We start from the raw sequence: 25,287 nt of genomic DNA on the forward strand, positions 1-25,287 counted from the left end.
GATTTAACACTATCCCTAATTTCCCTTGTAAGCCACGGTTGAGCCACCTTCCCCGTTTTATTTTTACACCAGACAGGGATGTACAATTGTTGAAGTTCATCCATGTGACCTTTAAATGTCTGCCAGTGCCTATCCACCGTCAACCCTTTAAGTATCATTTACCAGTCTATCTGACCGTATTGTTACCAGTTTGTTTAGCTGTAGATTAAAGTCACCCATGATAATTGCTGTACCTTTTATTGCACGCATCCCTAATTTCTTGTTTGATGCCGTCCCCAACCTCACTATGACTGTTTGGTGGTCTGTACACAACTCCCACTAGCGTTTTCTGCCCTTTGGTGTTCCGCAGCTCTACCCATACAGATTCCACGCTAATGTCCTTTCTTACTATTGCGTTAATCTCCTCTTTAATGAGCAATGCTACCCCACCTCCTTTTCCTTTCAGTCTATCTTTCCTGAATATTGAATACCCTTGGATGTTGAGTTCCCAGTCTTGGTCATGCTGGAGCCATGTCTCCGTAATCCCAATTACATCATATCCGTTAACGGCTATCTGCGCAGTTAATTCATCCACCTTATTACGAATGCTCTTCGCATTTAGGCACAAAGCCTTCAGGCTTGTTTTCCTAACCCTCTTTGTCCTTTATAAAATTATGTTGTAATGTGGCCCTTTTTGATATTTCTCTTTGATTTTTCTGCCCTCCACTTCTACTTTTCTCCTTTATACCTTTTGCTTCTGACCCCATTTTACTTCCTTCTGTCACCCTGCATAGGTTCCCATTCCCCTGCCCTATTAGTTTAAATCCTCCCCAACAGCACTAGCAAACACTACTCCCTCGGACACCGGTTCTGGTTCTGCCCAGGTTCAGTTCAGTCAGCTCATTGTGTGTCTTATCCTTGGCCTTCGTGGATGCCAGCAAGTCCCTGACGAGGCGGTAAACCTTGGGGCCACAGCTGGTCAGCAGTATAGCCTTACGCTTCTCCGCCAATGCGTCTGTCTCCCCTGCCAGGTCGTTTGCCACGAAATATTGCTTGAGCCTTTCCGTGAAGGCGTCCCAATCATCACCACCTGCAAAGTGTTTGTGTGCCAAAGGTAGCCAAAATCGCGTGAAAGTCAATATTGTTGTCGCCAGTTGTTATGTCTGTAATGTACTTATGAATGACTCCACGAGGCAATGTGTTGTACTCAAACTGTAGTGACCTTGGTCCTTTATTCGTAACTCCAGAGTGAGGCAGCCGCATGGTGGCTCCCCTTTTCTATAGCCTCTGCCACCAGGGCAGGAAAGCCCGCTCTCCACCAGTTGCACCCTTCAGTGGTGCCAGCATAGTATATACACAGTGTAGACCTTATTAATAGTTCATCAGGTAAACAAGTCTCCATCTTATGCAACTATATAGTGACTACAGAGTATATCTATAGTCTGCATATATAACATCTAGCACCTTTTAATGTAAAAAAAAAGGTCCAAGACAATTTCACAGATGGGCATATGTAACATGATTGCCAAGCTAGGAAAGGAGATGTGGAGGAATTCTGTATTGTTGTAATGAGGGATCTCAAGTTTTAAAAGGATTTTTTTTCTTTAAAAATGACTGTGGGTGATGGCTTATTATGTGATAATTGTGGGAAATGTTTTTGGAGTTTCTGTGAGCTCAGTTGGTAATAGTAGCATGTCACGAAGCTAAAAAGTTTAGAAGGTCCTCGGTTTGATCCAGAGTTTCTGTTGTTAGCTGACCTCTGGGAGTGGCAGCAGGACTCGTCCAATTAACAGCCATCAGCTTGGTTGAGGAAAAATCAATGAGATGCTGCTGCTGATTGCTGCTCAGCGACACCTGCAGAAAAGCAGGAATGTGTGTGTGTGTGTGTGCGCTTGGTAAGGTCAATTGGAATCTGCTGTGAAGCCCACCATAGTTGAATAAGCTACTAATGTTCACTAGGTTTGCACATGAAGAATGACTACTTCAGTGAGGTGTACGGTAAGGCAGCAGGTGTCTGTGGAACCATCATGATTCGGCACTTTCAGGAAAATTTGTGGGAGGGTGGTGGGGGAACCCTAAAATGAAAGAAAATCTTTAAGTAGCCTCCTCTTCCCTAAGCAGTTTGCTTCAGTTTGAAGACAAAGTTAATATTGACTTCACTGCAGTGGATATTAAACACTTGTGATGATGATCGGAGATATAAAGTATGGAATAAGAAAAAAGTTATCAAGCCTAATTTCCGTTACTCTGTAGCCAGCCCTATAACAGATTCAATCCCATTTATTTAATCTTCTAAAAGAAGGTTCTGCATAATTGCTTGTTCACTCCTTAACTTATTCGAACAAAACTCCCTATATGTCTCCATAATTCAACCCTGGTTGATTGATTTCCATAGAAGGTGTTCCCATTGTCTCAACAGCACAGCAACTGGCAGAGTATTTGATCATCTCTATCTTTAGATAACACAGAGCTCAGCCAGACAGTGTGTTTGAAAAGGTTTTTCTGCATTTGAATCTTAGGACACTTAAAACTCTTGTTTAACCTCATTGACTTTTTCTTTTCCAGATTGCAAAGTTACGTCAACAGCTTCAACGTAGTAAACAGAGCAGTCGGCACCACAGAGATAAAGAGAGACAATCTCCTTTCCATGGCAACCATGCAGCCATTAACCAATCACAGGTATGACAGCACATGTGCCAGGTGTATCATGTTGGCTCTATCCCCAGCAACCCGAAGTGCATTTCAGGTACTGATGGCAAGTAAAGTGAAGAGCTGAAATTTTCAGAACATCTATTGAATATGTGTAAGGATTAGGTGTTGAATGCATTTTTCAGGATAAGATTTTTTTTTTTTAAAGATAGTTTCTCCCCCTGTCCCCTTTGGGCTTTCTGTATCAATCACCATCCATCATAAGGCTTCTTACTCCCAGGCCTCTATTAGTGAAGGTCTGAAATTTTCCATTTGGTGCCTCCTCATGAAATGGCAGCTGAAAGGATTGTAGGCACAAACCAATGAGGGAGCTGCATTGAGATCCAGGCCTTTGAGATTAAAACATTTGAAGCCAACATCATTACCATTGTAACAAGTATCATGACAAATAGTGTTGCTGCAGGAAGGCAAATCACTATGGTACAGTGAGGTCCTATCTTGCAGCTCCAGAGCTACTGAATTTCCCAGTCTACCAAAATGGTCCTGGTCCAGATTTCTTTGGTAGGGTGAGTTTTGACTCTTCTGCTTTCACCCAACCTTGGTGGGACACTTCCTACTGCACCAGCCATTCTTGTGCTATATCTGAGTGAGACAGGTAATGAGTACAGGTTGAACCCCTTAACAGGGACTCCCTTATCTGGCACCATTCCTCGTCGGGGACCATTACCGGATGGCACATGCGCAGAATGTGACTGTCAAAATCCTACTCACCAATATAATCTTTCTCAATCAGCTGCCTCCTCCTCCTCGTCCTGCTGGAACTCCTGCAGCCATGCCTCCCCACAACGCTCCCTCCGGGGGGTCGGGCCAACTCTGAGGCCCACTGGGGCCTGTTGACTCTTCTGTGCCCGCTCGGGCCCGCCGGCTCTTTGAGGCCCCCTGCACCCTGATTGGCTGGCTGTCTTGCTGACTGACAGTCGGTCCAGCGCGCACACATACTTACCCCAGCAACAGCACTGAAAGGCGCAATCCACCCAAACACGTGACCGTCCCATATCTGGCAAAATCCCCCTTCGGGACAGGCCAGGTCCCGAGGGTGCCGGATAAGAGAAGTTCAACCTGTACTAAATTATTGGCAGACTATTAACTGAGTTGAGTCTCTTCCCCCCCCCCCCGCCCCCCCCAAGTTCATTTGACTTCAGCCCTTTACGAGACTTGTAGGGAGGAAATGTTCATCTCAATCCGGTGTCCGCCTCACTCTCGCCTCTGAATCAGCAGGTGGTGGGTTCAAACTCAACTCCAGGACTTGAGCACAGACTTTCAGCTGACACTGCAATGCAGCACTGAGGGAGTGCTGCACTTTCGGAGGTGCCGTCTTTCGCAAGAGATGTTAAACCAAGGTTCCATCTGCCCCCTCAGGTTGACGCAAAACATCCCATGGCACTATTTAAAAGAAGAGTAGTGGAGTTCTGGCCAACATTTGTCCCTCAACCAACATCACTAAAACAGTTTACTTCGCCATTTATGTCATTGCTGGTTGTAGAACCTTGCTGTGCGCAAGTTGGCTGTCACGTTTCCCTACATTACAACAGTGACTGCACTTCAAAAGTAATTAATTAGGTGTGAAGCACTTTGGGACATCCGATGTTGTTAAAGGTGCTATTTTTCTCTCTTTTTAATCCATCTGGTCTGGATTCAAATCCAGCTTTTAGAGGTGGAAGACAGTGCCTCAACCTCTTGACTGTTTTGATTCGGAGCAGAACAGTATTATGCCAATCAAAATTATAATCCAAAAAGTGTTAACATTACTGAACTAATCAGTAGCTTTGTACATACTACGTGCATTTTACAGACATCTGTTACAGACCTTCGAGCTTCAGTTCTGACCTCTTGCCTATCCCCATTTTCCATCACCATTGTGAGAGAAAGTATTAAGGGGTTTAGCAGCTTTGAAAGTGGATAAATCCCCAGACCTGAATGAAATGTACCTCAGGCTGTTCAGAGAAGCAAAAGAGGAAATAGCAGAGGCTCTGACCATCATTTTCCAATCCTCACTGGCTTCAGGTGTGGTGCTGAAGGACTGCTAACGTAGTACCTTTGTTATCCATAAAAGGAGTGGAGGTGCAGTGGCCTGGGAGCAGTGCAGAGACCCCAACCTGTGTAAGAACACCAGCGGCAGGTCGGGGCCATAAAAGGAACGGAGGTGTGGCGGCCTGGGAGCAGCGTGGAGGTATACTACTTCAGGGAGCAGCGCGAGCTGGTGCAGCAGGGCAACGGCAGCGAAGAGTGACGTCATCAAGGTCCAGGTCGGGATTGGAGCGTGGGCAGACACAGCAGGAGCGGCAAGAGACTGCGGAGGGATGTGATTGGGCCCAGGAGAGGCGTGAGTTCGGGGCCCAGGGGCAGCACCGGCCCACTGCGATATGTGTGCGCACTAGGTCCGTGCAGCAGAGCAGGTTTCCAGTCGTCTTGGATAACCCTTGCCACTGGACCAAGACCTAGCTCTGTCAAGCCCATGTGGTGGCTAGTGTGCAACGGCCACTACACATTAAAAAAAATCCACGCACCGGCATCTTCCACCCTTCAGGATGTAGTTCAGGACCTGGAATATTAGGTCCTTCATTGAAACACCTGTGAACTCAAAACTTTTTTGGTGTGGAAGCAAATCATCCTTGTTTCGAGGGACTGCCTATGATGATGACGACCTTTGTTAAAAAGGGAGAAAGGGATAGAGTGAGTAATTACAGGCCAGTCAGCCTAACCGCGGTGGTGGGAAATTATTGGAAAAAATTCTGAGGGACAGGATAAATCTTCATTTAGAAAGACATGGATTAATCAAGGACAGTCAGCATGGAAATGTAAGGGAATGTCGTGTCTGACGAACTTGATTGAAGTTTTTGAGGAAGTAACAAGGTGGGTCGATAGTGCGTTTAATGTAGTGTATATTGATTTTAGCAAGGCTTCTGATGAGGTCCCACATGGCAGACTGGTCAGGAAAGTAAAAGCCCTTGGGATCCAGGGCAAAGTGGCAAATTGGATCCAAAATTGGCTGAGAGGCAGGAAGCAAAGGGTAATGGTTAATGGGTGTTTTTGTGACTGGAAGGCTGTTTCCAGTGGGGTTCCGCAGGGCTCAGTACTAGGTCCCTTGCTTTTTGTGGCATATATTAATGATTTAGACTTGAATGTAGGGGGAATGATTAAAAAGTTTGCAGATGATACTAAAATCGGCTGTGTGGTTGATGATGAAGAAGAAAGCTGGAGACTGCAGGAGGATATCAATGAACTGGTCAGGTGAGCAAATGGAATTCAATACGGAGAAGTGTGAGGTAATGCATTTGGGGAAGTCTAACATGGCAATGGAATTGCGAGAGGGATGGAGTACAAAAGCAGGGAGGTCCTGCTGCAACTGTACAGGGTATTGTTGAGGCCGCACCTGGAGTACTGTGTGCAGTTTTGGTCACCTTACTTAAGGAAGGATATACTAGCCTTGGAGGGGGTACAGAGATGATTGACTAGGTTGATTCCGGAGATGAGGGGGTTACCTTATGATGATAGATTGAGTAGACTGGGTCTTTACTCGTTGGAGTTCAGAAGCATGAGGGGTGATCTTATAGAAACATTTAAAATAATGAAAGGGATAGACAAGATAGAGGCAGAGAGGTTGTTTCCACTGGTTGGGGAGACTAGAACTAGGGGGCACAACCTCCAAATACGGGGGAGCCAATTTAAAACCGAGTTGAGAAGGAATTTCTTCTCCCAGAGGGTTGTGAATCTGTGGAATTCTCTGCCCAAGGAAGCAGTTGAGGCTAGCTCATTGAATGTATTCAAATCACAGATAGATAGATTTTTAACCAATAAGGAAATTAAGGGTTATGAGGAGCGGGCGGGTAAGTGGAGCTGAGTCCACGGACAGATCAGCCATGATCTTTTTGAATGGCGGAGCAGGCTCGAGGGGCTAGATGGCCTACTTCTGTCCCTAATTCTTATGTTCTTATAATACACATTAAATGGAAGGACACTGAAAAGTGTAGAGGACTGTTGGGGGGGATTACTCATCAGGAGAGGGAGGCAGCAGCCAAGTTCATGGCACCATGGGTGGCTCTGCTGCACAGGAGGGCAGGAAAAAGAGTGGGAGAGCTATAGTGGTCGGGGATTCGATTGTAAGGGGAATAGATAGACGTTTCGGCGGCCGCAATCAAGACCCCAGGATGGTATGTTGCCTCCCTGGTGCAAGGGTCAAGGATGTCTCGGAGCGGCTGCAGGATATTTTGGAGGGAGAGGGTGAACAGCCAGTTGTCGTGGTGCATATAGGTACCAACGATATGGGTCAAAAGAGGGATGAGGGCCTACAAGCTGAATTTTGGGAGCTAGGAGTTAAATTAAAAAGCAGGTCCTCAATGGTAGTAATCTCAGGATTGCCACGTGCTAGTCAAAGTAAGAATTGCAGGATAGCTAAGATGAATACGTGACTTGAAGAGTGGTGCAGGAGGGAGGTATTCAAATTCCTGGGACATTGGAACCGGTTCTGGGGGAGGTGAGACCAGTACAAACCGGACAGTCTGCACCTGGGTAGGACCGGAACCAATGTCCTCGGGGGAGTGTTTGCTCGTGCTGTTGGGAAGCAGTTAAACTAGTATGGCAGGGGGATGTGAACCTATGCAGGGAGACACAGGGAAATAAAACGGGGCAGAAGCAAAAGATAGAAAGAGGAAAACTAAAACTGGAGGGCAGAGAAACCCCAAGGCAAAAATCAAAAAGGGTCACATTACAGCAAAATTCTAAAGGGACAAAGTGTGTTAAAAAGACAAGCCTAAAGGCTCTCTGCCTCAATGCGAGGAGTATTCGTAATATGGTGGACAAATTAACTGCGCAGGCAGCTATTAACAAATATTATATAATTGGGATTATGGAGACATGGCTCCAGAGTGACCAAGGCTGGGAACTCAACATTCAGGAAGGATAGACAGAAAGGAAAAGGAGGTGGGGTAGCGTTGCTGGTTAAAGAGGAAATTAACGCAATAGTAAGAAAAGACATTAGCCTGCATGAGTTGGAATCTGTATGGGTAGAGTTGCGGAATACCAAAGGACAGAAAATGCTAGTGGGAGTTGTGTACAGACCACCAAACAGTAGTAGTGAGGTTGGGGGGTTGGGGACAGCATCAAACAAGAAATTAGGGATGCGTGCAATAAAGGTACAGCAGTTATCATGGACGACTTCAATCTACATAAAGATTGGGTCAACCAAACTGGTAGCAGTACGGTGGAGGAGGATTTCCTTGAGTATTCGGGATGGTTTTCTTGACCAATATGTCGAGGAACCAACTGGAGGGCTGGCCATCCTAGACTGGGTGATGTGTAATGAGAAAGGACTAATTAGCAATCTTGTGCGAGGTCCCTTAGAGAAGAGTGACCATAATATTGTAAAATTCTTTATTAAGATGGAGAGTGATACAGTTAATTCAGAGTCTCGGGTCCTGAACTTAAGGAAGGGTAACTTCGATGGTACGAGACGTGAATTGGTTAGAATATTATGGTCACTCTTCTCCAAGGGACCTCGCACAACAAGATTGCTAATTAGTCCTTTCTCATTACACATCACCCAGTCTCGGATGGCCAGCACTCTAGTTGGTTCCTCGACATATTGGTCTAAAAAACCATCCCTAATACACTCCAGGAAATCCTCCTCCACCGTATTGCTACCAGTTTGGTTGGCCCAATCTAGACTGGCGAATGATACTTAAAGGGTTGACGGTGGATAGGCAATGGCAAACATTTAAGGATCACATGGATGAACTTCAACAATTGTACATCCCTGTCTGGAGTAAAAAATAAAACTGAGAAGGTGGCTCAACCGTGGCTAATGAGGGAAATTAGGGATCGTGTTAAATCCAAGGAAGAGGCATATAAATTGGCCAGAAAAAGCAGCAAACCTGAAGACTAGGAGAAATTTAGAATTCAGCAGAGGAGGACAAAGGGTTTAATTCGGAGGGGGAGAATAGAGTATGAGAGGAAGCTTGCTGGGAACATAAAAACTGATTGCAAAAGCATCTATAGATATGTGAAGAGAAAAGGATTAGTGAAGACAAACTTAGGTCCCTTGCGGTCAGAATCAGGTGAATTAATAATGGGGAACAAAGAAATGGCAGACCAATTGAACAAATGCTTTGGTTCTGTCTTCGTGAAGGAAGAAACAAATAACCTTACGGAAATACTAGGGGAACGAGGGTCTAGCAAGAAGGAGGAACTAAAGGAAATCCTGATTCGTCAGGAAATTGTGTTTGGGAAATTGATGGGATTGAAGACCGATAAATTCCCAGGGCCTGATAGTCTGCATCCCAGAGTACTTATGGAAGTGGCCCTAGAAATAGTGGATGCATTGGTGATCATTTTCCAACAGTCTATCGACTCTGGATCAGTTCCTATGGACAGGAGGGTAGCTAATGTAACACTACTTTTTAAAAAAGGAGGGAGAGAGAAAATGGGTAATTATAGACCGGTTAGCCTGACATCAGTAGTGGGGAAAATGTTGGAATCAGTTTTTCAAGATGAAATAGCAGCGTATTTGGAAAGCAGTGACAGGATCGGTCCAAGTCAGCATGGATTTATGAAAGGGAAATCATGCTTGACAAATCTTCCACAATTTTTTGAGGATATAACTAGTAGAGTGGACAAGGGAGAACCAGTGGATGTGGTGTATTTGGACTTTCAAAAGGCTTTTGATAAGGTCCCACACGAGATTGGTGTGCAAAATTAAAACACGGTATTGGGGGTAATGTATTGATGTGGATAGAGAACTGGTTGGCAGACAGGAAGCAGAGAATCTGGATAAATGGGTCATTTTCAGAATGGCAGGCAGTGACTAGTGGAGTGCCGCAGGGCTCAGTGGTAGGACCCCAGCTATTTACAATATACATCAATGATTTAGATGAAGGAATTGAGTGTAATATCTGCAAATTTGCAGATGACACTAAGCTGGGTGGCGGTGTGAGCTGTGAGGAGGATGCTGAGAGGCTGAAGGGTGACTTGGAAAGATTAGGTGAATGGGCAAATGCATGGCAGATGCAGTATAATGTAGATAAATGTGAGGTTATTCACTTTGGTGGCATAAACATGAAGGCAGAATATTATCTGAATGGCGGCAGATTCGGAAAAGGGGAGGTGCAATGAGACCTGGGTGTCATGGTACATCAGTCATTGAAAGTTGGCATGTAGGTACAGTAGGTGGTGAAGAAGGCAAATGGCATGTTGACCTTCATAGCTAGGGGATTTGAGTATAGGAGCAGGGAGGTCTTATTGCACTTGTACAGGGCCTTGGTGAGGCCTCACCTGGAATATTGTGTTTCATTTTGGTCTCCTAATCTGAGGAAGGACGTGTTTGCTATTGAGGGAGTGCAGCGAAGTTTCACCAGACTGATTCCCGGGATGGCAGGACTAGCATATGAGGAGAGACTGGATCGATTGGGCCTGTATTCACTGCAGATTACAAAAATGAGAGGGGATCTCATAGAAACATATAAAATTCTGACGGGACTGGACAGGTTAGATGCAGGGAAAATGTTCCCGATGTTGGGGAAGTCAAGAACCACGGGTCACAGACTAAGGATAAGGGGTAAGCTATTTAGGACCGAGATGAGGAGAAACTTCTTCACTCAGAGTTGTTAACCTGTGGAATTCTCTACCGCAGAGAGTTGTTGATGCCAGTTCGTTAGATATATTCAAGAGGGAGTTAGATATGGCCCTTACGGCTAAAGGGATCAAGGGGTATGGAGAGAAAGCAGGAAAGGGAGGGGTACTGAGGTGAATGATCAGCCATGATCTTATTGAATGGTGGTGCAGGCTTGAAGGGCTGAATGGCCTCCTCCCTCACCTATTTTCGATGTTTCTAACAAAGGGACCTTGTAGTGCATGTCCACAGATCCCTAAAGGTAGCAGGGCAGGTACATAAGGTGGTTAAGAAGGCATATGGAATACAGGTTGAGCGTCCGAAATCCGGAAACCTCGGGGCTGAGGCCGTTCCAGATTCAGGATATTTCCGGATTTTGCAACGTCTTTACCTGGGTCGGGGCTAGGTCGCGGTCGGGCCGCCGAGGGCCGGGGCTCGGTCGCGGTCGGGCCGCCGAGGGCCGGGGCTCGGTCGCGGTCGGGCCGCCGAGGGCCGGGGCTCGGTCGCGGTCGGGCCGCCGAGGGCCGGGGCTCGGTCGCGGTCGGGCCGCCGAGGGCCGGGGCTAAGTCGCGGTCGGGCCGCCGAGGGCCGGGGCGAGGTCGCGGTCGGGCCGCCGAGGGCCGGGGCGAGGTCGCGGTCGGGCCGCCGAGGGCCGGGGCGAGGTCATGGTCGGGCTGCCGAGGGCTTGGGGCGAGGTCGCGGTCGGGCCGGAGTGAGGTCGTGGTCGGGCCGGAGTGAAGTCGGGTTGCCGGGGGGGGAGGGGGGAGTCCGGATCTCGGAACATTTTCCGGTTTCCATGGATTGGCGCGGTGTCTGGATTCCGGAACATTCCGAATTTTGGAATTTCAGACGCTCAACCTGTACTTGCCTTTATTAGCCAAGGCATAGAATACAAGAGCAAGGAGGTTCTGCTTGAACTGTATAAAACGCTAGTTAGGTCACATCTAGAGTACTGCGTACAGTTCTGGTCACCACATTACAGGAAAGATGTGATTGTACGAGAGAGGGCACAGAGGAGATTTACGAGGCTGTTACCGGGACTGGATAATTTTAGCTATGAGGAAAGATTGGATAGGCTGGGTTTGTTTTCTTTGGAACAGAGGAGGCTGAAGGGAGATCTTATTGAGGTGTATAAAATTATGAGGGGCCTCGATAGAGTGGATAGGAAGGACCTATTTCCCTTAGCAGAGGGTTCAAGAACCGGGGGCATAGATTTAAAGTCATTGATAGGAGGTTTAGAGGGGATTTGAGGGGAAATGTCTTGATGGGGGTCTGGAACTCACTGCCTGAAATGGTGGTAGAGGCCGAAACCATCATCACATTTAAGTGCTGTAATCTACAGGGCTACGGACCAAGAGCTGGAAAGTGGGATAAGGCTAGATAGCTCTTTTTTGGCCGGCGTGGATACGATGGGCCAAAATGGCTTCCTTCCGTGCTGTAAATTTCCAAGATTCTCTGATGGCTGTGCCTTCAGCTGCTCGACCCTAAGCTGTGGAAATTCCCTCCTTAAACCTCTCGACATTTCTACCTCTTCAAAAGACACTCCTTTAAAACCTACCTCTTTGACCAAGCTTTTGGTCACCTGTCCTAATATCTCTTTATATGGCTCCATGTCAAGTTTAGTTTGATAATGCTCCTTGGGATGTTTTACCATGTTAAAGGCGCTATATAAAGCAAGTTATTGTTCTCCTGTGGCTGCAGTTCTATTTATGGGTTAATTAAACTGCTTGAAGGATGGGAAAGATGAGCATGCAAGGACAAATAATGATCTGGGTTCAAATGACATAATTGTGTTCATTTATGATTCAACTTATTCTTCAGAAAATAAAAAATTGTGTTGTGATTTAAGAAAGTTAGTACAGGTTGAACCTCCCTTGTCCGGAACCCTCGGGACCTGGCCTGTTGCAGATAAAGGATTTTTCCGGACGAGGGGCAGTCACGTTAAATTGGATGGTACAGGTACTGAGCAAGGAGTTAGCGGGGCTGGGAGTGCGGTGGAGTGAGGGGGGGAGGCGGTGGATCACGGGATCAGGCCAGCGATAGCCGGAGTCGGCAGCGACGAAGGACTTCAATTTGTTCATGTCGGGAGTTCTGCGCATGCGCTGCCCGGTGAATGGTTCTGGACGAGGGGTGGTTCCGGATAAGGGAGTTCAACTTGTACAGTCTTTGCTTATTGCATCTGTTAACCTGTGGCATTCATTCTGGACAGTGAAGCTTCATTGCATATAATAGGGTGATCATGTTTTCCCTTCAGAACAGATCTTGAACTGTTGTCGCAAGTTTTGATTCATGTGCATTCTCACAAAACCACTTGTATCTTTCTTGAGCGCTCTCCTCAAATATAAATGTGTACACACGTACTCTGCCAAATGGTTAATGACACTTCCATTTGTTGTGCTTTGCTGTGTGCTGGAAATTGCCGTGTGTCTCCCAGAGTTGGTGATTTCTGTCAGCATTGCTAAAAGATCAAAGGAAGACCATTGAAAGCAATATGAATCTGCAGCACCCTCACAGGAGGATTCACAAAAGCATGTCCCACTCGTTAAGTTGCGGGTACTGGGTGCTGCAGTGGCTTAGTATTCTGTACTTTTCACCTGGGTTTGCATCTGGGACCAGATAAGGCTCGTATATGAAATGAATTAGGGTAGGTCCACTTCACAAAACTGCCCACAATTCATGCACAAAGCAGCACTCACATGGGCAGTAAAAATGGAGACTGTGGGAAATAGACATGGGTGTGTGGTAGGGAGTGTTTTAAGGTTAGAATTGGGGCATGTTGGGTTGTGGATATGATGCTGTAGTAGAGTGGGGCAAACTTTAATCTGTTTCTGGCTGTAGTATGTCTGATCTGGGAGTATTTGTTGCTGATGCTGGATGCTCAAAGTGGAAATATTCTATTCCCCAGCAATAATACATCCTGCATTGAAAGCTGCCATTGATACAGGTATGGAAAATTGGGTACTAGGGCGAGATCATTGTTTAGGAACCAGAATTATTGGCTATTAATCATCATTAACCAGAGAACTTACTAAATCAGGATCAAAGTGAGACTTTATAAGAATTTGATAGTGCTACCTTTGGGCAGCACTAAATGTTGCCATTTATGTTTACATTTACTATATTATGAGTAAAATTTCATAACTTTTAGCATTTATTGAATGAAGTACGCAAGAGTACGTGCAGCTTATATGGGTTTATCACTGCTTTCCTTGTACAGCTGAACCTCCCTTATCAAGTACCCTCGGGACTTGGCCGGGTGCCGAATAAGGGACTTGCCGGATGAAGGGAGGTCACATGTTTGTAACCTTCTCCCAGTCACAAGTCACTTCGGAGGCCGCTGACACCTCTGTGTTCGCACACATGGTTCACACTTGGCTCTACTGAACCCAATGGGTTAGATAGGGTGAGAATGAATCTTGTGTAGAGGACACAGAGGCTGCAAAGAGATTTAGACAGGTTAAGCGAATGAGCTAAGGTTTAGCAGATGGAATACAATGTCGGAAAGTGTGAGGTCATCCACCTTGGGGGAAAAAAAACAGAAAAAGGGAATACTATTTGAATGGGGAGAAATTACAACATGCTCCATGCAGAGGGACCTGGGGGTCCTTGTGCATGAAACTCTTTTTGGAGTTTATCTGCAAAACATAAAACATTAAACCGTGCCACCCGACCTGGGTGACACACCAGACATTTACAAGGCCCTTTTTTTTCCTTTTTTTTTTTTTTCTTTCTTTTTTTTTGGGGCACTAAAATCACAATTTTTCCACAGTGCCCCCTATAAAAGGGAAGGGGACACTAAAAACACCGGCAATTAAAACAAATTAAACTTTAAAACGTAAAATCAAATTAAAATTTGGTTGCCGGGCGTGATGATGCACTCCAGTCCCTCCGGTGCCCACCTCTCGCGGAAGGCCGCGAGTGTACAGGTGGACACCGCGTGCTCCATCTCCAAGGACACCCTGGACCGGATGTAAGAGAGGCAGGCAGTCAGGTTGAACGACCCCCTCGACCGCCCGCTGCCTGGACCGGCTGATGGCACCCTTGGCCGTGCCCAGGAGCAGTCCTACGAGGAGGCCTTCGGACCTACCCGCTCCCCTCCGCACAGGGTGCCCAAAGATCAGGAGAGTGGGACTGAAGTGCAGCCAGAATTTCAGGAGCAGCCCCTTCAAATAATGGAACCGGGGCTGCACTCAATAAAAACATGGAACACGGACTCCTCCAGACCGCAGAAATTGCAGGCGGCCTGGGAGTCCGTGAACCGGCTTAAAGATTTGTTGCACGGCACTGCTCCGTGCACCACCCTCCAGGCCAAGTCCCCGACGAATAGTGGGAGGACCCCTGCGTAGAGTGCCCTCCATCGGGGACCCCCGCCTCCTCCGGACGGCAAGATGGTACGCCATGGCGTGTCCGGACGGCAGGTGAGGATGGCAAAGTTGAGAGTGTGCAGGAGCAGCCCGTACAAGAAACCCCTCCGCGCGGAACTGAAAGGCACGGAGGGGATTTCCCCGAGGCGGCTCAAGTTGTGAGGCGCCGGCCCCCGAGGGAGGTTCCGGGGTTTGGCGCCGATGAGGAATTCCGTCCGGACGGGGGTCAGTTCGGACGGGAACTCCCCACGTGCTTGAGCCTCCTCGATGCACCTAACGGAGTCAGGGCCCAGAGCTGTTTTTAGCGACTCGATGGCATCGGCCGCGTGGCGGACGTTGGCAGAATTTAGGCGCCGCGCCAGCGTGTCTGGCGCCATCCAGCCCGCTCCTCCGCCATCGAGCAGGTCCCTGACCCTGGTCACCTCACCAGCCACAGCCCTCTCTTCCGACCGCCACATAAAACCTCGGTCGTGGAGGTACGGATTCCCGAGCAGCGGCTCCTGCAGGACGGCCGCCACTCCAGCCGGCGGAGAGCTGCGCCTGGTGGAGACTTTGTTCCAGACCCTGATGAGTTCCTTGTAAAAGACAGGCAGCTCCCGGAGGGCGGTCCTGACACCCCCCAAGTTCACAAACAGGAGCTGCGTGTCGTAATTGAGGTCGCGCTGCTGGCGGAAGAAATACATCGCCAGAGCACACCACCTAGGAGGGGGCTCGACGTAAAGGTATCTCTGCAGGGTCTGAAGACGGAAAGTCGCGAGCTGGGCGCTGACGCACACCAACGACTGACCGCCCTCCTCAAGCGGGAGACTCAAGACTGCGGCAGAGACCCAGTGCTTCCTGTTGTTCCAGAAGAAGTCCACCAGCTTCTTCTGTATTTTGGCGACAAACGCAGGGGGAGGGGTCAAAGTGACCAGCCGGTACCACAACATTGCGGCCACCAGCTGGTTTATGACTCGCGCTCGACCCCTGTAGGACAGCACTCGGAGCAGTCCTGTCCAGCGCCCTAGGCGAGCGGCGACCTTGGCCTCCAGCTCCTGCCAGTTCGCCGGCCAGGCTCCCTTGTCGGGGCTAAGGTAGACTCCCAGATAGAGGAGATGGGTCGTGCTCCAGGCAAAAGGCCTGAGCTCCTCCGGCAGGGAGTCCACCCGCCACTGACCCACCAGGAGTCCGGAACATTTCTCCCAGTTGATCCTGGCGGAGGACGCGGCCGAGTAAATCTCCTGGCACTCACGCATCCTCCGCAGGTCAGCGGGATCCTCTACCGCGAGGAGCACGTCATCAGCGTAAGCCGAGAGGACGACCTCCACGCCCGGCCCTTGCAGAGCCAGTCCCGTCAACCTCGTCCGCAAGAGGCGCAGGAAAGGCTCCACGCAAACGGCGTATAACTGGCCGGACATGGGGCATCCCTGGCGCACCCCTCTCCTAAAGCGAAGGGGCGCCGTCAAGGACCCGTTAACCTTAATCAGACACTCCGCGGCGGCGTACAAAAATCGGATCCGGGCGACGAAATGCGTCCCGAACCCGAAAGCGCGCAGAGTTCTGAGCAGATAGTCGTGATCCACCCTGTCGAACGCCTTCTCTTGGTCGAGGGATAGGAAGGCGACCGACAGACCAGCCTCCTGGGAACAATGGATGAGGTCCCGGACCAGATGGATGTTATCGTGGATTGTCCGGCCCGGGACCGTGTCGGACTGGTCGGGGTGGATCATGTGGTCCAGCACGGCACCAAGGCGAGCAGACATCGCCCTGGCGCAAATTTTGTAGTCCGTGTTGAGGAGGGAGACCAGGCGCCAGTTCTTAAGGAGGCGGAGATCCCCCTTCTTAGGCAGCAGGACGATGACTGCCCTGCGCCAAGAGAGGGGCATCTCCCCGGTCGCCAGACTTTCCCCCAGGACCCGCGCGTAGTCGCCCCCCAGGACGTCCCAGAACGCCCTAATCCCAAAAAGTTAGTTTGCAGGTGCAGCAGGTAATTAGGAAGGCGAATGGAATGTTGGCCTTCATTGCGAGAGGGATGGAGTACAAAAACAGGGAGGTCCTTCTGCAACTGTATAGGGTATTGGTGAGGCCGCACCTGGAGTACTGCGTGCAGTTTTGGTCGCCTTCAGGAAGGATATACTAGCTTTGGAGGAGGTACAGAGACGATTCACTAGGCTGATCCGGAGATGAGGGGGTTACCTTATGATGATAGATTGAGTAGACTGGGTCTTTATTCGTTTGGAGTTCAGAAGGATGAGGGGTGATCTTGTAGAAACATTTAAAATAATGAAAGGGATAGACAAGATAGAGGCAGAGAGGTTGTTTCACTGGTCGGGGAGACTAGAACTAGGGGGCACAGCCTCAAAATACGGGGGAGCCAATTTAAAACCGAGTTGAGAAGGAATTTCTTCTCCCAGAGGGTTGCGAATCTCTGGAATTCTCTGCCCAAGGAAGCAGTTGAGGCTAGCTCATTGAATGTATTCAAATCACAGATAGATTTTTAACCAATAAGGGAATTAAGGGTTATGGGGAGCAGGCGGGTAAGTGGAGCTGAGTCCACGGCCAGATCAGCCATGATCTTTTTGAATGGCGGAGCAGGCTCGAGGGGCTAGATGGCCTACTCCTGTTCCAAATTCTTATGTTCTTATGTTCCTGTTTGATTTGTCCCTGTGCCAGTGTGGGGAGACTTCAGGAATGACTCCGGGAGTGGGACCAGCAGCAACTGGAGTTGGTGCTGGATTAGCGGTTCCTCGTCTCCTTCCTCACCGACTCTTACACTGGCCCTGGGCACAGCGCAGGGAGACGATGCTGATTGACACCTTGCACATCCACTGTTGGTTGAGGAGCCAGCGCTGTGCAAAAGGAAGGTGAATCAATGGAGTCAGCAGGCCGGCTGGCCCTGAGGTGTCAGCTCCGAAGTTAGGTACATTTATTGTGGGTCTATTGAGATTGAAATGTGCCCTACAAGTGTAAATGGCCAAGTTTTTTTTTAACATTGATATTATTCGAGCATTTTGACTGGCCACATTCTACGCATATGCCACCTGACGGCCGGGAATGGTCCCGAAAGATGGATGGTGCCAAAAATGTAGGATCTTGATGACTGGGCGAGCAGTGCTGTGTGGTGGGGTCAGGTTGGTGGAGGACCTTTGTCTTACGGATGCTTAGTATAAGGCCCATGCTTTTGTACGCCTCAGTGAAAATGTTGACGATGATTTGGAGTTCAGTCTCTGTGCGCAGACGCAAGCATCGTCCGCTTACTGTAGTTCGACGACGGAAGTTAGGACCGTCTTGGATCTGGAGACGACGAAGGTTGTCGACACTTCGAAGAAACTCACCTGCATCAACACCGATAAAGGACTGTTCGTTTACAACAGATGTCCTTTTGGGCTGCAGCCATATTTCAGAGGAATATGGAGAGTTTACTGAAGTCCGTTCCTAGAACTGTCGTGTTTCAAGATGACATTCTGTTCACAGGTCGCGACACTGCTGAACATCTGAACAATCTTGAAGTCCTACAGCGTTTGGATAAAGTGGGACTCAGGCTGAAACGCTCGAAGTGTGTATTCATGGCACCTGAAGTCGAATTCCTCGAGAGGAAGATTGCTGCTTGATGGCATCAGGCCCACTGATCCGAAAACCGAGGCCATCAAAAAGTCACCCAGGCCTCAATGTGATGGAGCTGCGTTCGTTCCTTTGCTTACCCAGATTGAGCACTTTACTAGAGCCACTGCATGTGTTACTAAGAAAAGGCGACAACTGGGTCTGGGGTGCGTCTCAAGATAGAGCCTTTGAGAAAGCCAAGAATCTGCTATGTTCAAACAAGTTGCTTCATTATGATCTGTGTAAATGTCTTGTATTGGCCTGTGATGCTTCTTCATATGGGGTTGGCTGCGTACTCCAACAAGCAAATGAATCGGGAAAGCTGCAACCTGTTGCGTATGCTTCGAGAAGTCTGTCTAAAGCAGAAAGAGCTTACCGTATGGTTGAGAAAGAAGCTTTGGCCTGTGCGTAGGGGTAAAAAAAAATGCACCAGTACCTATTTGGTCTTCATTTTGAACTAGAAACGGATCACAAGCCACTCATTTCATTGTTTGCGGAAAACAAAGGTATTAATACCAATGCATCGTCCTGCATTCAAAGGTGGGCACTGACATTGTCTGCCTATGATTGTTATTCGTCATAGACCTGGCACTGAAAATTGTGCCAATGCACTGAGTCGTCTGCTCTTACCCACAACTGAGATGGAGACGCCGCAACCTGCAGATGTACTATTAGTAATGATTGCTTTTGAGAGTGAAGGAACCCTTGTCACTGCTCAACAAGTTAGGATCTGGACCAGTCATGACCCTATTTTATCGGGTGTGAAACAGTGTGTACTCAGTGGAGATTGGCCTGCAATACCTATGGAGATGCGTGAGGAGACCAAACCTTACAACCGTCGCAAGGATGAGCTGTCCATTCAGTCAGACTGTTCACTGTGGGGTAATCGTGTAATCATGCCTAAGAAAGGTCGAGAAAAATTTGTACATGAACTTCATAGCACTCATCCTGGTATTGTCATGATGAGTGCTAGGCCTGTTATAAGGTGGCCTGGAATTGACCCTGATCTGGAATCGTGCATGCATCACTGCAATACTTGCATGCAGCTAAATAAAGTGCCAGCGGAATCTCCACTGAGTCTTTGGTTGTGGCCATCCACATTGATTTTGCATACTTGTTCCTAGGAAAGATGTTTTTTGTCGTAGTAGATATATATTCTAAGTGGATAAAGTGTGTTCTGTCATCCAGCATGTCGACGGCTACCGTTGAGAGCCTTTGTATCATGTTTGCTACTCATGGTTTGCCTGACATTGTTGTGAGCGACAACGGATCTTGCTTCACAAGTCTTGAGTTCCAGGAGTTCATGAAACTCAATGGCATCAGACATGAGATCAGCTCCATTCAAGCCTGCTTCAAACGATCAAGCAAAGTATGAAACATGTAACTCAGGGCTTACTGCAAAGATGGTTGTTATGTATATTGCTCAGTTACAGGTCAAGACCTCATACGCTTACTGGGGTTCCTCCTGCTGAACTACTGCTGAAGAGAAATCTCAAGACCAGGCTTTCTCTCCATCCTGATTTGAATGATCGTGTTGAAAACGGATGTCAAAGTCAGCAATGGTGTCATGATTGTGTTGCCTTGTCACGTGACATCTCAGTCAACGATTCGGTTTATGTACTGAACTATGGTCAAGGTCCAAAGTGGATCGCCGGCACTGTTACAGCCAAGGAGGTAACAGGGTTTATTGTCATGCTCAAGAATAGGCAAACATGCAGGAAACACCTTGACCAGGTTAAACTGCGGCACACGGATGAACTGGAACCGAGTGAGGAAGATGCAGTCAGTGACCAACCAACCAGTGTTCACTCATCAGAGGACTCTGCTGACATTATTGACTCTGAACCTTCAGTCTCTGATGTGGTCATGACCACTCCCTTCAGATCGGCTACTCAGCCCTCAGTCTCAACAGACTCAGGACGCTCGCTCAGAGCCAAAGTTGAACTGAGACGATCAACTCGTGAGAGGAGAGCCCCAGACCGTCTTAATTTGTAAAAAGACTGTTGTTAAGATTTTAAAAGGGGGATGTTGTTATGTATTAATGCTTGAGGGTCACCAGACACCAGAGGGTGCCGCGGTTGGAGGTCATCGGGCTGTATGCATGTGGCATGTGTGCTTGGTCACCTGTATATAAGCTGGATGTCTTTGTCACGCAGGCACTCGGGCTGGAATAAAGATGGATCAGGTTGCACCTGAGTGAGTTTACAGTAACCAGACTCTTGAGTCATTACATAGATATATATATAGCTCATATAAAATAGACATTTTCAATATTCTGGTTATAATAAAATCACTTAGATTTGTCTGCACTTACACCTGCAAATCCATGGAAAAACGCCGGCGGTTGAAAGTAAGCAAGCTTGAATTGGCAGAGTGTGCAACCTTTGAAACACAGAAAACTCATATCATAAGCAAAAATGGAAAAAACTGTTGGATAGCAACTGGATTTGAATGTGTTGGCCAGCCACCTAGTTAAAGGTTAGTGCAGATCAAATGAATGACCTTAATACAATTCTCATTCATTGCCATGGAACTAGTGTCAAATAACCCTTCTACATTCCATTTCTGCAACATGCTAAATCTTTAATAATCATCATTATCATCACAGGCAGTCCCTCAACTTGCTTCCACTCTAAAAATGAGTTCTTAGGTGACTGAACAGTCCAATACGGGAATTACAGTCTCTGTCACAGTGGGACAGGCAATCATTGAAGGGAAGGGTGGGTGGGACTGGTTTGCTGCATGCCCCTTCTGCTGCCTGTGCTTCTTTTCTGCATGTTCTCGGCGACGAGACTTAGTGCTCAGTGCCCTTCCGGATGCACTTCCTCCACTTAAGGTGATCTTTGGCCGGGGACTCCCAGGTGTCAGTGGGGATGTTGCATTTTATCAACGAGGCTTTGAGGTTGTCCTTGAAACGTTTCCTTTGCCCACCTTGGGCTCACTTGCCATGTAGGAGTTCTGAGTAGAGCGCTTGCTTTGGGAGTCTTGTGTCAGGCCTGCCCAATGGAGCTGGTCGAGTGTGGTCAGTGCTTTGATGATGGAGATATTGGCCTGATTGAGGAAGCTAACATTGACATTACCGATTTCTGATTGGTGAAGCTACGAACAATATGGTTCAACCTGACAGTGGCCAGGGAGGAATGGAATCAGTGGCGAGGGAATGGAGTTTGTGGCAAGGGCTAAAGTCGATGGGTTCAGTCTTCCCAGTGTTTAACTAGAGAAAATTGTGGCTCATCTAAGACTGAATATCTGACAACATGGAGATAGTGGAGAGGTAGCGCTGGGTGTCATCAGTGTACTGTAGAACCTGTTGCCATATCTTCACCAAGGGGTAGCATGTAGATTAGGAAGAGGAATGGGCTAAGGATAGATCCTTGAACTCTAGTGGTACCAGTGTGAGGATGGGAAGAGATAATTGCTGGAGAAGTTCTGGCGACAGTTGTATAAGTAAAAGTGAAACTAGGCGAGGTCAGTTCCACTGGGTTGGACACCAGAGGAGTAGCATTGGAGGATGGCGTATGTCAAAAGGCTGCAGAAGTGGCGAAAAGGACAAGGAAGGATAGTGGCAGTCACAGTCACAGAGGATATCATTTGTGAATTTCATTAGGGCTGTTTCACTGCTACAGCAGATGCAGAAACTGGATTGGAGAGGTTCCAGCAAGGAATTGAAGGAAAAATGGGTATGGATTTGGGAGGAGATAACACATTCAAAGGACCTTGGAGAGGAAAAGGAGGTTGGTGATGGAGCAGTGATTTGTGAGGATATTGGAGTCGAAGGTGTTTTTTTTTTAAAAAGTGGGGTGAGTTTTGAAAGGGAAGTGAACAGTGGCTGAGAAGAAAGATAATTTTACAATGTCGCCGAGCATGGAGGCCAGGATGGGAAGTTGCATGCTCAGCAGTTTAGTGGAAATCGAGTCAAAAGAGAAGGAGGTGGGTCCAGATAGGGGAGGATGTAGAAATGATGCAGATTCAGTGCATGGGTAGGGTGAGAGCCTTGGGGGAAGGGGGTTACAGCAGAGGCAGTTGAATGGATGGTCTCAATCTTGGTGACAAAGTCGTCCATTAGCTCCTCGTACTTCTAGGAGAGGGATTTAAGGAGACCATTAGTAGTGGAAAAAAGAAGCCGAGGTTATTTTTGGTTTCCAGGATGATCCTGTAGTAGTGAGCAGTTTTGGCAGAGGAGAGCAAGGCCTGATGAGGCTTGATGCGATCCAGCCTCATTGGCAATGGTTGGTTACCCAGTTGTGCACCCCTTGGATGTAAGGGAGCAAATATGGGGGATATAACCAGGTTGAGAGAGAGTCAGGGTTTTACTGGGGATAAAGGCATCAAAGGTGAAGATGAGGGAGTGGTTAAGAAATCAGCAGCTGCAGAACTATTGTGGCGAATGGAATGCGAAAAGCTAGAAAGTTGGGAGGTTGAAAGAGCTGTTGGAAGTGACTTGGGAGCAGGTGGGGAAAGTGATATTTCTAGAGCCGGATGTAGAAGGAAAGGGATGGGAGAATGTAAGTGGTGAGGTATACAAGGAGTTGGTTAGAGATAACCATGTCTGTGATGAAGACTTTGGGAATAGAGGCGCTTTGTCAGATGATAAGATGACCATGAACATGGGTAGGAGAATTTATATGAAAGAAGGACAGGAGGGCAGTGAAATAAGGAGATAGTGCATAGTGAGTTGAGATGGAGATTGAAATTACTGAGGATGAGGAGTTGCTCAGCTGTAGGAGGAAAGGAGAAAGGATATCTTTGTGAGAAACCTTGGGTGGGAGGGCGGTAGAAAACAAGGATTTTAAAGGAGAGGTGGTAGGGGTAAAATAAGGTGAGGTGCTCAAAGAATGAGAAGGTGCTAGAGGAATAGGGAAGTGAAAAAGGTGTGATTTGGGGATATAGGCCACACTGCTACTATGGCTGTTTGAGCGGGACAGGTAGTCGGAAGTGCAGCCAGGCGGGGCGGCTTCAGGAAAAAGGGAAGGTGTCACTACCTGTAAGCCAAGTTTCAGTCAAAGTCATAATGTAATTATCCACAATTAAGATCATGTGTAGGTTGGTAAAAGGGTTGGTCAGGGCCGTTGCGGTTGCTGCTCGTAAGGAGACAGCAACTGGTGCCTCTAAGCTGTTTGGAGAAAGCCATGAGAGGCACAGAGGTTAATTCTGGCCTTATGCGGGCGGGTGGGGGGGGGTGGGGGGAGTTGAAGTCCAAAACAGCCACAGGTGTGTAGGATGGCAGAGAAACAGCGATGGATTTGGCTAGAGATTGGGGGAAGCCAAGTACCTTCGAGGGAAGAAAAGAAAGGTGGAATAACTGGGCGACGGAGGTGAGGAGACAGAAGAGAAGGGCTCGAGGTGTCGAGAGAAAAAAAGGAAAGAAGGAATGGGCTGGAGCGGCAGTCAAAATGTGTTCGTAAATGGACGCAAAAGGAGTTCTGTAGTACTGATCAGAAGACACGCCTGGTCAGAGAGCTATAAAAAGCAACAAAGGGATACGAAGGAAGTAATAAAAGATGGCAAAAGGAATATGAAAAAAAAACTTGCAAGCGATATCAAAGCTAACAGCAAAGGTTTCTATAGATAAAGATATTGATAATGAGGAGCGGTAAAAGTGAATTAAAACACATGCAGGAAGACTATAATGGGCAGTAAGGAAATGGCATACTCATTAAATGAATACTTTGTATCCGTTTTTACAGTGGAGAAAGAGAACAAAATACCAGTTGTACAAGGGGAGGATCTTAAGTGTATTTAATCTAAGTATAAGAAAATGGTTAACGGAGAAAATAATGGGACTTAAGATCGGAAACTAAGCCTGAATTATGTGCTCAAATCCTTGGAGTAGGAATTGAACCCATGACCCACTGAGCCAAGGCTGACTTTTTGATCAGGTAATACTGTCTTTCAGATAGAGAATTGCACATCCAAGATTGCATCTGACGCTAAGTTAGGAGGAAATAAGTTGTGTAGAGGGGAGCAGGAAGTTACAAAGAGACATAGACAGGCTAAGTGAGTGGGCAAATCTGGCAGATGGAATTCAATGTGAGGACATCTACATTGGATCTGCGAAAGACAAATTGGAATATATTATGGTGAGAGACAAGGAGCAAACTGATTTGGGTGTCCATGTACACACATCACTAAGCTGGTGCACAGGTACAAAAAGCAATCATAATGACTAAATTGACCGTTATCTCATGGGGGCTGAAAAACAAAGGGGAGGAAGTGATACTTCAGTTGTACAAAGCTTTGGTTAGACCCCATCTGGAGTACTGCATTAAGTTCTGGCAACTGCATCCTCAGGAAAGATACTTTAGTACTGTAGTCGGTGCAGCACAGATTTACTGGAAGGTTACTTAATATAAAGGATTAAATATGAAGAATGGTTGATAGAATAAAAGGAAAAGGAGGTGGGGTAGCATTGCTGGTTAAAGAGGAGATTAATGCAGTAGTTAGGAAGGACATTAGCTTGGATGATGTGGAATCTATATGGGTAGAGCTGCAGAACACCAAAGGGAAAAAAACGTTAGTGGGAGTTGTGTACAGACCCCCAAACAGTAGTAGTGATGTTGGGGAGGGCATCAAACAGGAAATTAGGGGTACATGCAATAAAGGTGCAGCAGTTATCATGGGTGACTTTAATATGCATATAGATTGGGCTAACCAAACTGGAAGCAATACGGTGGAGGAGGATTTCCTGGAGTGCATAAGGTATGGTTTTCTAGACCAATATGTCGAGGAACCAACTAGGGGGGAGGCCATCTTAGACTGGGTGTTGTGTAATGAGAGAGGATTAATTAGCAATTTCGTTGTGCGAGGCCCCTTGGGGAAGAGTGACCATAATATGGTGGAATTCTACATTAGGATGGAGAATGAAACAGTTAATTCAGAGACCATGGTCCAGAACTTAAAGAAGGGTAACTTTGAAGGTATGAGGCGTGAATTGGCTAGGATAGATTGGCGAATGATACTTAAGGGGTTGACTGTGGATGGGCAATGGCAGACATTTAGAGACCGCATGGATGAATTACAACAATTATACATCCCTGTCTGGCGTAAAAATAA

The 25,287-nt window shown here is 47.5% G+C and overlaps 1 protein-coding gene across 2 annotated transcripts in view; it reads left to right on the forward strand.

Moving 5' to 3' along the window:
- The window catches only part of fam117bb (family with sequence similarity 117 member Bb), a 289,990-nt gene that overhangs the window by 138,338 nt on the left and 126,365 nt on the right, over positions 1–25,287 (forward strand). For both annotated transcript variants that reach the window (XM_070876236.1, XM_070876237.1), the window contains exon 4: positions 2,545–2,658. In XM_070876236.1, coding sequence (XP_070732337.1) covers positions 2,545–2,658 — 114 coding nt within the window. The remainder of the gene's footprint in view (positions 1–2,544; positions 2,659–25,287) is intronic.

Source organism: Pristiophorus japonicus, chromosome 3 (genome assembly GCF_044704955.1).
Source record: "Pristiophorus japonicus isolate sPriJap1 chromosome 3, sPriJap1.hap1, whole genome shotgun sequence".
NCBI classification, from domain to species: Eukaryota; Metazoa; Chordata; class Chondrichthyes; family Pristiophoridae; genus Pristiophorus; species Pristiophorus japonicus.